This window comes from Camelus dromedarius, chromosome 12 (assembly GCF_036321535.1).
Source record: "Camelus dromedarius isolate mCamDro1 chromosome 12, mCamDro1.pat, whole genome shotgun sequence".
Taxonomy (NCBI): Eukaryota; Metazoa; Chordata; class Mammalia; order Artiodactyla; family Camelidae; genus Camelus; species Camelus dromedarius.
The window spans coordinates 68603704-68618279 of record NC_087447.1 but is presented as its reverse complement, the minus strand read 5'-3'; the positions used below and the strand labels follow the sequence as shown (position 1 = coordinate 68618279).

The following is a 14576-nucleotide window of genomic DNA, read 5'->3' as shown; positions in this document are numbered from 1 at the left end:
AAATAAATTATGGTTTATCAGATGCTTGCTGCTCATCCCTATGCTATGAACTTTGCGTGTGTGTTTCCTTAACACACATTTAATCTCTCTGACTCTCCGTTTTGTCATCGGTAAATGAGAACAAGGACAGCACTTAGCGCACAGACTGATTGTAACTTATCTAAAGTCACGTGGCTGAAAAACCTGCTCACAGCTGTGTCTAACTCTAAAAGCCCAGGCTCCCTGACCACTGTACTGGAGGAGAGTAGACATGGGCCACGTGTGCAATTCCACGCTTCCCAGTTCTTCCCCATGACCTTACCTGACTACTTCATGAAAGGCGTAGATCTGTTTCCTTGTGACCCTGTCCATACTATCTGACCAGACACCTGTTTAGAGGCAGTTTGAGCCATTCTCAGTTAAGACATAATTTTTTTTATCAGTTTGCTTTTGTAGAATCTGTTTGAACCTGCATTTTAGCAAAGTGTAGCCTGTTTAGAAGTTACTGAACTATATGGTATCACTTACACGTGAAATCTAAGAAAAGAGACAAACTTATTTACAAAACAGGAACAGACTCACAGACACAGAAAACAAACTTACAGTCACCAGGGTGGGGAGGGGGTGGGAAAGGATAAATTGGGAGTTTGAGATTTGCAGATACTAACTAATATATATATAAAACAGATAAAGAACAAATTTCTACCGTATAGCACAGGGAGCTATGTTCAACATCTTATAGTAACTTATAATGAAAAAAATCTGAAAGCAAATGTATGTATGTATATGTATGACTGAAGCATTGTGCTGGACACCGGAAATTGACACAATATAGTAAACTGACTATACTTCAATAAAAATATATATACATATATAAATCAACAAAAGAAATAAAGAAGTTACTAAACTTTCTTGAAAGGTCACCTGGCCTGATTTGCAGTGGGAGCCCGAGCAGGTACTTTGCACATACCCAATATAGTTAACTATAGAAAATAGTTTCTTATTGAAACTATTTTCCACATAGACTCCCCCAAATATTATCTTATGGACTCATGTTCAGAGCTGTTCACATTTGTCTCGCAGTTTTCTCTCTTGATCACTGCAAGGGAGCTTTTTATCCTACAACACACTTCAAGATGGAAGAGACAACTAATTCTAAATCTGCAAAACTAGCTTTGAGAGTAAACTCTGCCACTGAGGCTGTGATCTCAGGGGATCTTAGTTTGATGATGTGCAAAATGGGAATAATATTTGCCTGGCTTGACTCCTAGTTCTTCAAAGATCAAAACAGAAAAGCATTCTACAAAGAAGAGACAAAGTGGCATGATTCTTACAGGCAAAAGGTTTCGAGCCAAACAGGGTTAGGTTTAAAGCCTCTTTTTGACACTTAGTGGCTGCATGATCTTGGACATATTATTTAACCTAAGTGATCAAGAGACGGTGAAGATTAAGATAATATAATCCACTTGCAATACAACAAGCTTTAGCTGGTTTTCTTTATTATTATTGGGTTATAAATAGCCTTATTTCAACGTAAGGGAATAAAGAGGAAGGAAATATTAGCAAGACCTGAGTGAAAATATGAATACATGGTGTATATAAATTCAAAATGAGTTTTAGGTGTTTAAATATGATCTGAACTTTCTAAATACTGTTAGGTCATCAGCAATAAATTACAGTGAAAGCATTTTCATTAAACTTTCTTTTCTCTGAAGAGAAGAAACTCAATTTGCAGGCCTTATAGTAGATCTCATTTTTTGGACCCTGTGTTTGGCACATAAAGTTCCTCAAAATCAACTTATTCAATAGACAAGTGATATATGTTTGCTTTTTTTCTGGAACCTTTCCAAATGTCCTTTGTTTCTCAAGTTTACCAACACCGTTTACAAAGTCTTCTAAAGATCTGGCAAGTATATATTATGTGCCCAGCTGATGAAGTTATGAACACGAAAGATACGATGTTTGCAAAATAGTACGACCATTCCGTGGGAAGGTTTTGCTTACTTTATATTTCTCCTGAATCAACAGGTGAGTCTGGCACAGTATGGTACTTTTTGGTAACTTTGGTCATGCTTTAGACAAATTGCTCCTTTTAGGCTATGAAGAAAATCTTTACAGTGCTAAGATATTTCAGAGATCACTCAGCAGAACAGCATTCAAAGCATGTTAAAAGAACAGAGAACCTAAAATAGACCTTCTTTTTGTTTCCTCTATAGACCGTCGAGTCACCAATAAATTCTGCTGCATAGCATAGTAAAGTGTACTAATTCTGTATTACTGTTTTTTGCTTTGCTTTGTCCTTCCTAGAATGACTACAAAAAACTGTCCATGCAGTGCAAAGATTTTGTTGTTGGACTCCTCGATCTGTGCAGAAATACCGAAGAGGTAGAGGCCATTCTGAATGGGGATGTGGAGACACGCCACAGTGATGGAGACCACGGGCGGCCAAATCTCAGCCGTCTGAAACTTGCCATTAAGTACGAAGTCAAAAAAGTAAGGTCAGGCATGAAGCCCCATTTACATCATTTCAGTTTTGATTGGTGCTAAATAAGGATGAAGGGCTGGCATGATTAGACTGAGCTGGGTTTTTCTAATTAACAGCTGTACCAGGCAGGTCCTCTAACAAATCCTAAGAGCCCGGTTGTGAGGCATTTAAGCTACACCAAACGCCAGTCTTTAAAATCTAGACTGGTTTATGTGGTGACTGCCACTTTCCTTTACTGAATGATATAAAAATGACTTTGTGAAAAAAAAAATGACTTTGTGGGTTCAAACTGCAAGGCATTTGTTATAGAATAGGAATATCATTATTTAAGACTCAACTCCATTTTCCCATGTATTGATATATTCCAATCCCAGACCAGTGCCTTCAATTCCTTCTTTAGTGCATTTAAATTTCCTGCACCTTAATATGTGGAATATTTTTAGTCTGTCTTCACGCCATGCCCTCATCCCAGACTGCTTTCTTAGATGTCTTAAAAAATCAGTTTTTAATGATCGGTTTTATAATAAAAGAAATATAGGCTTGTGGTTAACTTTAAAACAACATAGACACACCCCTTTTCTATCTTCTGAATTCTTAATGGAGAGTAGTTAATCAATATTACATTGTTCTCCGTAAGTTTATATCTTGGACACCTTCACATATCAGGAAATAAACATCCACTTGATTTTTTCCAAAAGCTGCGTATCATTGTTATGTTCATTTAATCAGTTTGCTATTTAAAGGTGTTTATTATTTTCTTTAGGCTTTTGTTATTTCAAAACATTTGCTAAATTTCCCTCCAAAAAAAGGTGTGCCTGTTTATACAGATGCCAACAGTGTATGGGAGGGCTTGCTTCTTCCAGCCACAATGGGTGTTATGAAACCTTACCATTCCGAGAAGACAAGCATTGTCTTGTTTTAATTATCTTCGAAGTTAACCATCCTTAAGAGTCTAACCTTTTAATATTCTTTACAAGTTGTTATTTTGGGTTATTGCTCTTTGTAGATAAAATAATGCTGCTCTCCGTCTCATGTAGGGTTCACTCGTAAAAAAATAAATATGGGAGAATAAAAAACTTCTGGAAAAGAAAAGTAAAGTTCAGTTATAAAGTTTTCTTATTGAAAGAGTTTCTGTAACAGGAATAAAAAGAGATATCAACGGAATAGAAAAGGCCGTCCGAAAGACATACCCCTACGCAAAGGGGAATTTAGTATATAGTAAGTTTAGCATTTTAGGTCAGTGCAAAAAAAAAAAGAGTATACTTTTTTTAAAAAAGAGTATTTAGACATCTGGACTAGCAAAACCGTTACATAGCTCTTTCTAGATGATGAAAAACGTGTCATCATAAAAGTCTGATGAATCTTTGTATAATACTAAATTTCTAAAATTATTCTATCCTTTGAAAGAAAGTCCAGTAGGCTTATAAAGGAAGTTTGATAAACTGGAACCTTTGAATTTAGGTAATACCTATGAGAACCCTCTCCCACCTTGCTTGATACCCGTCACCCAGACATTTTGTGTCATTTAATTCTAACAATATTTTTCATGGGAAAGCACAGACCAAAATGTTAGAGCACAAGAAAAGAGTATATGCTGAATCCTTCTTTAATCGCCCTGTTAAATGTTTTGTCACTCCCCTGCCAGTTTGTAGCTCATCCAAACTGCCAACAGCAGCTTCTCTCCATATGGTACGAGAACCTTTCTGGTTTGCGGCAGCAGACCATGGCGGTCAAGTTCCTTGTGGTCCTCGCCGTTGCCATCGGACTGCCCTTCCTGGCTCTCATTTACTGGTTCGCTCCGTGCAGCAAGGTATGTCTGGGAAGCCTGGACCTCTGTTCTTCCCGCGAAGTACATCTAGTTGTCTGTATCAGAGCCGGTGAAGCAGGGGAAATTCTGTTTCCCAAATGAAAATTTCAGGGAAGTCAGAGTTGGGTTTCAATGGTCTTCTTGTTTTGAATATTACAAAAATAACACATACTTGCTATAGGACATAGAGAAAGAAGTGGAAAGAGAAAATTAACCTGTAACATCATCACTCTTAATATGTGAAAGAAAACCTCAGTTAGTATGTTTTCTTTTTGTCTTCTCTCTAGTCACACCTATGCATATATCTTTGTGTTTTTAATGAGGTTATATTATGCATTGTGCCGATAGTTCAAATAACATTCTAAAAGAACATGTTTCCTCTTGTTATTCCTCCTCTGGCAAAATGTGAGATGAAAGTTTTTGTTTTGTATTTATTTTAGCTAATATGACCACAGAAATCTTAATATAAATGAAGGGCAATTGTGCAATTACTAATATAATGCTTGTTTCAGTGAAGAATATTTATTTTAGGGACAGAGTACATTGTAACCCGACAACAAAGACAGCCTGGTTTTTGTTTTGTGTTTTTTGTTTTGTTTTGTTTTTTGTAAGCAAACTCTACCTGCCCAGACTGGTGAAATTAATTTGTGCAAATGGACGTAGCCTTCCATCAGTGCAACAGAGCAAGTTTGGAAAATGTTGCTCTGCCATTTTGTTAACCTGCGTGGAAATTTGTGTGCCTTACATTGCCAACAATCTTAGTCTCCATGTTTCTGAAGCCACATTTCTGGAACTGTTGAAGTTTTAACTCTGACAGAATGAAATCATTCTAAAGCTATGTGGCTAAAATGTCTGCTGGATCATCTGTCACATGCTGTGTAGATATGATAGTTGAGTCAGTTGCTGTTCTTAACACATGACTCATTTTTAAACACTTGTAACATGTGGGCGCAAACGCATATATCACTGTTACCAACATATTTTCTTCTTATTACGTAGTTACACATTTGGTGCTTTAACCTTACAGAAATGTTTTTAAGTGGTTTATGGTAGAAAGCTGGTGCAAAGCCTTTTTCACATGGTGGGAACTTCATAATTACTTCTAGTGCTGGTGTTAGGAACTGACGGAAATGGGGTATTTTCTCATGACGGCCAAAATCTACCATCATGCAGTTTTTCCCTTAAATTTATAAGGCCAAAAGCCCACTCCTATAAATCAAATACAAAGAAGGAAAATAAAGTGAGAATAGTGACATTTACTAGAATTAGAAATTTATCGCCTAGATTTTGTTCTAGAAACTTAAAATTTTTCTTTTCTTCCCTTTTTCGTAGGAATGACAGATTTCACTTTGGAAAAAATACTTTTTAATTCTCCTTACTAGAACATAGGCTCCATCCATGTGTGTAGTCTCTGTTCTGCTTCTACTCACATTTCCTGGGCCTGCAGAGATTTAAGCTGAATTAAACGTGGGAGGAAGGTTTTCTGAATTATCTTTGTTATTATTCTGTGATCTGTTAAATTGCAGTATCTTTTCTAAAAGTGAATAATTGTCCTTCTCTATATGCAGGGAGTTCAGAAGCGCAATGCCTTCCAGAGTGCTTGGTGTTGTGACAGACTATCTTTGATATTCCTTAGAGCTACACGTTTCCTAAATTTTGATTGAATCCTAATTAACCCAATTTCCTTCACTATTTCTTCTTCCCCGGCCATGTTTCTTTCTGGCATCTGTTTTCCATCTTCATTTATGAACACTGAGGCAAATTATCAAATTAAAAGGACACTGTCAAGGTATTTTTTTTTCTTATGTCTAAAATCTCCTTTACTGATTGTTATTTAGTGTTTAAAAACATGATGATAACATTTATTTTACAGTTTTTTTCTTTGGTAATTTACGTAAACATTACAGCTTCCAGACTGATTTTTATTTAAATAGGGGGAGATTGCTCAAGCTATACAGCTTTTATTTAAAATACTATTTTAAACATTAAAAAAAATTCCGAAGCATCCACGAAAATTAAGCCAGATCAAATTGCTGGCTTATGCACCTTGACAGAGTCCCTGCTTCTATTTCAATTGTGGTTTTCAGGGGAAGGGTATCGCTCAATTGGTAGAGCGCATGCTCAGCACGCATGAGGTCTCGGGTTCAATCCCCAGTACCTCCTCCAAGCAGAAATCAGTGAAGAAACCTAATCACCTCCCACTCCGAAAACAAACAAGTAAAGTTTGGTTTTCTTTCCTCAAGTCTGCTCTTCTCTGGAAGAAATTCTTTTTGTCTTTTACTTGTTCTCTTTTTCTATCATAACCCAAATATGTTTTATACTCGTTACAATAAAAGTAGGTTATAGTGTGATTTCAAATCATTTTGGCTTAAGCTAGCTTCAGCCTTTTCTGTTACTATTGGTGTTGAATAGTTAAGTATTTGATCATCCATGAATGCTTAAAAAGAATATGCTATACAATGCTTAAAGGCAAGTATTTCCTTCAGGGCTTACCTTGAATCGTTTCCAGGTATATCAGTTGTTCACTTTGTTTGGTTATTTTTTAGAAACTTGTTTGCATCACAGAATATTACAGATGACAAATTTTACTGAAATGAATAACTCACCTCGATTCCTAAAGTCCCTTGAATGGTGCTAGACTCTCCCTTAGTTTAAGGAGAAGAACAACTGTCAGTGATTTGTAATAAGAAAGAGGAGATACAAATATCCAAACACACCATTTAGGTTTCCTGTCAACCAGCTTTTTGTTGGTTTTCCGGTTTTGTGTTTACTTGGTTTTTTGCTTAATTTTTTCTTTAAACCAGAACGTTTAGTCAGCCACAAAAAGGCCTGGTTTGATTATTTTCTCTCCCTTCTGAATCAAAAAAGGAGTCATATTACATCAGGGCCAGGGACCTAGTGAGGAAGGGAGGCCGCCAGGCCAGGAGTGAGGCCATCAGACCCCCTTCCCCGAATGACTGAGCCTCGGCATTGGGCGCGTCCAGACGGCTCAGCTCGGGTCCCAGCGTCCTCAGGCTGGAGCCGCTGTAATGTGGGTGGCTTTATTCTCACCCCGTTTTATGTCCCCAGCCTTTTCTCTTCTTCTTCTCCTATGTTAATTTGTGCTCTCCTGACTTTTTGGTAATTTTGTATTTTGAAGGCCACCTCTGATTCTGTCTGGAGCAAGGCAGGGAATAAATGTTTTCCATGGTTTTCACTACCAACAGGCAATGCCCCAATCCCAGTTTTCTACGGCAGTCAAATAAACTTGAGAATTTTTAAAAATTGGTTTAAGATTTATAATAATAGCTTTATTCACCAGGGTGATATTGAACCTTACAATAAAGGATTAAGTAAATCTTATCTACATGATTAACCCTTGTATAAAACATGATTAAAATAAATCATATAAAACATGCTTACATAATCATGATTGTAATAAATCTTATATAAAACAATGTAGAATTAAAATTGTATATGTGGTATACCACGGAAAAAGAAATTAAATACACATTAACGTTCATTTTTTAAGTCCATATTAAAAAAAAAGATAGCTGAGGACGATAGGCAAAAGAAAATCAAACCTACCTTTGTCTCCTGCTTGTTTTAACTTTATCTTCACTTGATTATTTGAGAGTTCTATTTTAAACAGGATCTTAAAAAAACACAAAAAATACTCTTTGATTTAAGCTAATGAGCATTCTCATGGAAGTATATTTTTAGACATCATTTTTACTGCAAATTTTTACACTGTAACTTTGGACTGGCTCTGCGATATATCTAACTAAATGGACCCATTGGCTTAAAACTAGATAGATTGATTGACTTAGATAAAGACACACACACACACACACACACACACACACACACACACACACACACTCTGATCTTCTGCCTGGCCTGAGATTCTAAATATCAAGAGAGAAGGGACTATGTATGATTTCTTCTAGCTCTAACTTCTATGATTTGGAAAACCATACAGATAAAGTTTATAGGAACAGAGAACTTTGACTGTATTCCTTCCATGGTAGCATTTAGCTTTTTTAAATCTTAGAAAAATTTTTCTCTAAGAATTTTCATACTTTAATGAGAAAATATGAAATTGTTTTGTAAACCAAATAGAAACATTAACTCTGAATAAGTATGCCTGGGTACATATTCCAGCTCTACGACTGATGGGGCTGTGTGACCTTGAAGCAAGTTTCTGGACCTCACTTCCTCAGATTCGTCTTCTGTAAAATGGGCGTTTTAGTCACACCCACTCCTTTGGGTTATTGTCATGATCTCATGAAATTAACAGAGGAAAGCACTTAAAGCAGTACTCAGCACATACAACTACTGGCTAAGTTTTGGTGGTGTTATTATTCATTTATACATTTTTCTGTAATAATAAACTCATTTGAAAAGCTGTCTAAAGCTTTGGGCCCTCTCCAAAGAAGGAATCCCTGTGCACACATACTGAGTTTTGTTTACCATTTTAGGTGATGCACAGAGCCCTTGAGACGCATCCTGGACACAAGACACCCGCTGTCCCAGCTAGGAATTGTGCGTCTCAGGTGGAAATGAATCCTGTGCCATAGACGCACAAGGACTTTCACTGTCTCCATCTTTTCCATAAAGACTCTGATTTTCACATCGTTTAGGAAATTCACTCATTGCCAGTCAGCTAATGAGGGAATAAAACTGGAACCTGAACCTAAAATGTTAGACTTTCAATCCAGTGTAATTCCAGGACGTTGATCAGGACGTGATGGGAACTGCCCTGCTGTCCTGTCCTTGCCTGGGAGTTCTCTCCTTGGGTCGCTTGACTTTTACTCCATTTGCAACATCACCACCCACATAGCAGCATCATGTGAAGCCCGCCTTGCACCCGTGGCAGTGAAATACACACGGGGACAGCAAGCAAGGCAAATATCAGCCCAGGGTGTATACACTGCAAGGGAGACTCCACTGAATATGTTCATTGCTGCTTCCTCAGTGTGTCATGCCCACCAAACTAGTTTGCCTTTCATGAATAACTGTGATACTGTACTCTGCCCTTTGTCATGATTATATTAATAAAATAGTATTTTATCAGTATTATATATAATATTTTAAGAACCTAAATGTCATTAAGTAAAAAAGTTAATTTATTAAATTATCAGTCCAGAATATCAGCATATGTAGATGAGTAATATGATGAAACTTTTATAGCTGCATGATTATCTTAGCAGAACATTGGAGTGTACAGATGTTTATTCTGGTGTATACACATGTGTTTTGCAAAGCATACCAAACAAAGCTAAGATTTCCTGTTGGCGTGTGTCTTGGCAGATGGCAAAGATAATGCGAGGACCATTCATGAAGTTTGTGGCCCACGCAGCCTCCTTCACCATTTTTCTGGGACTGCTAGTCATGAATGCAGCTGACAGATTTGAAGGCACCAAACTCCTTCCTAATGAAACCAGCACAGATAATGCAAAACAGCTGTTCAGGATGAAAACATCCTGCTTCTCATGGATGGAGATGCTCATTATATCCTGGGTAATAGGTAAAGACTGCTTTTCTGTCATTTGTTTTCGCAGCCTCTGCAGTAGGACTGAACGACACTGTCCTCACCCATCAGTGATAACGAATGCTTACAGCAGGATACAGTGCTCCACACAGACAAGACGTGCTTTGTGGTTGTAAAGTTCAGTTATCGTGAGCTCACTGTCGACGCCACAGTCTGCTCACATGCCACGTGCTTTTTAGATCCCTAAGAAAAACCTGGGAAGAAAAGGGACAGTATAGTATTAATCAAACCCTGCCAGTGATGAAAAACTGCCTTTCATACTTTGGGAGGGCAGTTTAAAAACAACCACATGATTTTATATTGAGATTTAATAGAACCCGAAGGTAGGAGCCACTCACATTTATCGAACATCTGCTATGTACCAAGAGCTGTTCAAGGCAGTTTACATACATCACATCACGCAGTCTCTTTGTGCCTCGGCATTCTAGTCTGTAATATAATAATAACGTGTACACTGCTGCATTAACATGAGGGTTACGTGATTTGCTTTAGGTCTCCCAGACAGTTAGTGAAGCAGAGGGAATACAGTCTTCATTACTAGGCTGTTTGTCTTTAGAATCAGCCATCCATATGGCTTGTCATTAAATACAGTGCAAATAAAAAAGATCTTTCCATTGGATATTTATGAATGAGTAAATTCGGTAGCTGTTAAATACCTAACAGCTGCCTTGGAAAGTGCCCTTGTTAGGTGATGAGGTTACTGAAGTGAATGAATTCCAGTCCTTACGGTCAAGGAAGTTAAGTCTCGTGGGAGGAGTGGGGGCTGATCAGTAAGTAAATCAGTAAAGAAAACCTACGTGGCAGACACTATAATTGAGGGGCTGTGAGGGTGTTATGAACACACACAGTTTTGGCACCTAAACCTCAGTGGGGTGGGATGAGGCAGGGACAGAGGAGACCTCCCTGGACAGCATGTTCAGCCTGAGGCTTTGAGGATTGGGAAATGTTAACCCTACCGAGAGTTTAGTGGGGAGTAAGGACACTGCGAGGCATGGATGCAAAATGTTAGCTGCAAAGATGTGGAATTAGGTCCACTTGCAATGTTACGTGTTAGGCCGAGCTGGAGCACAGGCTCGTTGGTGGATGTGGGCGATGGGAGGTAAGGGCAGTGAGATGCCAGAGGATGACTTTTAGCTGCTGGTGATGTGACCCACTGCATTTTAGAAAGGTCACAGCAGTTGTGAGGTGGAGGGTGGCTTTGAGGAGGGGTGAGCCTGAAGGCTGAGAGACAAGTGAAGTGATCCCCGTGAGGACAAGCAGGAGGCCCAGAACCCAGGGGATGGGGGAAAGGACTTGGGAGCTTCTTAAAGGATGCACTTCAGAGAACGTGGTGATATATTGCACGTGGAAAGGGAGGGCTGTGGGTTCTGCCTTGGGTTACAAGGTGGGGACTGCAGTTCTCTAAGAGGAAGAATGTAGAGGGAAGATCATGCTTGAGCCTGGCAGGATGAAAAGCTGGTAAGTTTGGGTTGTTACTGACTTTGAAGCGCCCATGGGATTTCCAGGTGAAGATGTCCGCTCAATAACAGAAAATGCGAGCCCCGGGAGAAGCCAGGCTGTGGATAAAGTGTTGGCAATCCTCATAAGGCCCTGACTGTGCATGAAGTCACCCAGAGTTGATATGTGGAGAGTGCTAAGGGGCGAGGGCTCAAGGAATCTCTACACAAAGCCGTTGGGGGTCTGTAAGAGTGGTTCTCCCCAGTGACCTGGAGAAGCATCAGCTGTCAGCTTTATATCACTTCTAGGGCAGGGGATGTCCTCTTGACTTCCTCATACTGGGGCTGATAGGATGATCATTCAAAATATTATGAAGCACTATACAAATTACCATATGATCATTTAATTTTTTTTTAGGGTTTTTTTGAGGTATAGTCAGTTACAATATGTCAGTTTGTGGTATACAGCAGAATGTTTCAGTCATACATATACATACATATAACTGTTTTCATATTCTTTTTCATTAGAGGTTACTGCAAGATATTGAATATAGTTCCCTATGCTATACAGGAAAATTTATTTTTTATCTATTTTATATATAGTAGTTGGTATTCACAAGTCTCGAACTCCCAGTTTATAAACCCTTCCCACCCTCTTTCCCCCTGGTAGCCATAAGTTTGTTTACTATGTCTGTGAGTCTGTTTCTGTTTTGTAGATAAGTTCATTAGTGTCTTCTTTTTTCTTTCTTTCTTTCTTTTTTTTTTTTTTTTTTTTAAGATGAATGATATCTTATGGTATTTTTCTTTCCCTTTCTGACTTACTTCACTTAGAATAATGATCTCCAGGTCCATCCATGTTGCTGCAAATGGATTTTTAAAATTCTTTTTTAAGGTTGACTAGTATTCCATTGTATAAATATACCACAGCTTCTTTATCCAGCCATCTGTCGATGGACACTTAGGTTGTTTCCATGTCTCGGCTATTGTATATAGTGCTGCTGTGAACATTGGGGTGCATGTATCTTTTCAAAGTTGAATTCCTTCTGGATGTATGTCCAAGGTTGGGATTGCTGGATTCCATATGGTCGTTTTAAATGAGTATGAGGTAATTCAGCAGCACTGAGAGTTATTCAAAACTTCTGAATCACTTCATTTCCTGGATGTGTTCTGAGGAGAAATATAGATGGTGTCTTAACGTGTGAATTGCCTCACCGAAGTAAACCTTAGGTAAAGAAGGGAAGAGGAATTTGATTTTCCCCTAGTTCTTTTCAAATTTAATTGATATTTACCTTATACCATAAACCTATAAGAAATAAATTATATTTCACATTGAATATTTGATTTAAAATAAGAATGATCATTTGGACATTGCCTTTATCTCAAGCTAAGAGCCTATAGTTATAGGGGTTTTTTTTAATGTGTTATATGTGCAAAGTGCATAATACAGTGCTTGGCACATAGGAAATGTTTAATAAATTACAGACAACTATGATTATTATTAAATTCTTCATGAAGAGTTCATAGGTCTTATATGGAAGTGGTGTTCCTACTGAAAACATATTAAGCAAGATATGACTTCAGTTCAGGTTTAAACTTCGAAAGCATTAACTTTTATGTAATGGGATTAGATATAATGAATGTTAATTTTATTCTTTATCAAATATAATACACTCTCACCATACTAATATGTTATTATAAAGACCAGAAGTTTTTCTTTTTTCACTTAGAAAGCTAAACCTATAATATAAGCTTTTAATTTTATGAATAAAAGCATTTTCCTTGGAATTATTGGCCCCAATAGCCTTTGCATTTGATATTCAGAGGTCATTTCACAGTGTTCATTTAAAGGGAAAGCAATGAACAACTCAGAAGGGACATATGTTATGGCATATGTTAGCCTCCTGGTTCAATTTCTGACACTGATATTTATTTTTCTTTTTGAAGTTATTCTTGAAAGAAGGTTGTTGTACCTTCTGGAAATATTAATAAGAAGTGGCCTACTTAGGTCAGATGCCGGTTGGCTTGAGGGAAAAGACTGACATTACTCATCACAAAAAGCAAATTTATATAATTTTCAGTAGACAGAAAGTTGGAAGGCTGCATGATGGAACTGACATTCCAAGAGATCTCAACAAGGCTGAGTGGTGAGCTCAGACCAATGAGAGGAAGTTTGGCAAGAACATGGAGAGGCGGGGGTCAGGGGGAGACATGCTGGTTGACACCTCACATGAACAGGTCCTAAGGAGCACTTTTAACTTAATGTCCAGTGTGAACTGCCAAGGAGGCAAATGCAATGCTGGATTGACTCAAAACAGGAAGCCTGCCCTTGGGGCAAAAGTGGCAAAAGTCTTCAGAACATGGTAGCTGAGACCCATGGCCAATTAAATTCCTGGAGCCCTGTGAGATACATTCTTGTGTCCATTATCCCATGGTAATTAAAATATCATATTAAATGGCTGCATAATCTGTGGAAGTGCCATGAATACTTCTATTTGAGTGTATGAGTATGGGTATGTTTGTAGATGATTATTATAAATAATTCTATGATGAACATCCTTTAAATATATTTTTAATGTACAGAATTAATGGATCAAAACATGTTTGTTGTTTGAAGGCTCCTGGTGAACTTTGTCAAATTGCTTGATATTGTCGGACTGTGGAACTTGTGGGGACATGGGAGCTATGGCTGGATGGGTGGGATGAAGCCACATTTTGAAGAGTTTTGAATGTCAGGCTTAAAACTTTCAAATTTATTTTCTTTTATTGAAGAGCTAAGGCTGGAATGAAATTGAATTGATTTTTAAAAATTGAAGTATGGTCAGTTACAGTGTGTCAATTTCTCATGTACAGCACAATGTTTCAGTCATACACACACATACGTATATTCATTTTCAAAAAAAAAAAAGAAAAAGGAAGACACTAATGAACTTATCTACAAAATAGAAACAGATTCACAGACATAGTAAACAAACTTACGGCTACCAGGGGGAAAAGGGATAGGCAAGTATTAACGGGGAGTTTGAGATTTGCAAATATTAAGTACTATGTATAAAACTGAATTGGTATTTTAACCTCTCTCCAATGCAGGCATGATATGGGCCGAATGTAAAGAAATCTGGACTCAAGGCCCCAAGGAGTACTTGTTTGAGTTGTGGAATATGCTTGATTTTGGTATGTTGGCAATCTTTGCAGCATCATTCATTGCGAGATTCATGGCATTCTGGCATGCTTCCAGAGCACAGAGCATCATTGATGCAAATGATACTTTGAAGGACTTGACAAAGGTCACATTGGGAGACAACGTGAAATACTACAATTTGGGTGAGTTTACAGCAC

The 14576-nt window shown here is 37.8% G+C and overlaps 1 protein-coding gene across 4 annotated transcripts in view; it reads left to right on the top strand.

The window, feature by feature from the left end:
- TRPC6 (transient receptor potential cation channel subfamily C member 6) overlaps window positions 1-14576 on the top strand; it is a 97477-nt gene that overhangs the window by 66600 nt on the left and 16301 nt on the right. For all 4 annotated transcript variants that reach the window (XM_031460621.2, XM_064492843.1, XM_064492842.1 and 1 more), the window contains exons 3-6: window positions 2287-2472; window positions 4110-4274; window positions 9564-9780; window positions 14328-14561. In XM_031460621.2, coding sequence (XP_031316481.1) covers window positions 2287-2472; window positions 4110-4274; window positions 9564-9780; window positions 14328-14561 — 802 coding nt within the window. The remainder of the gene's footprint in view (window positions 1-2286; window positions 2473-4109; window positions 4275-9563; window positions 9781-14327; window positions 14562-14576) is intronic.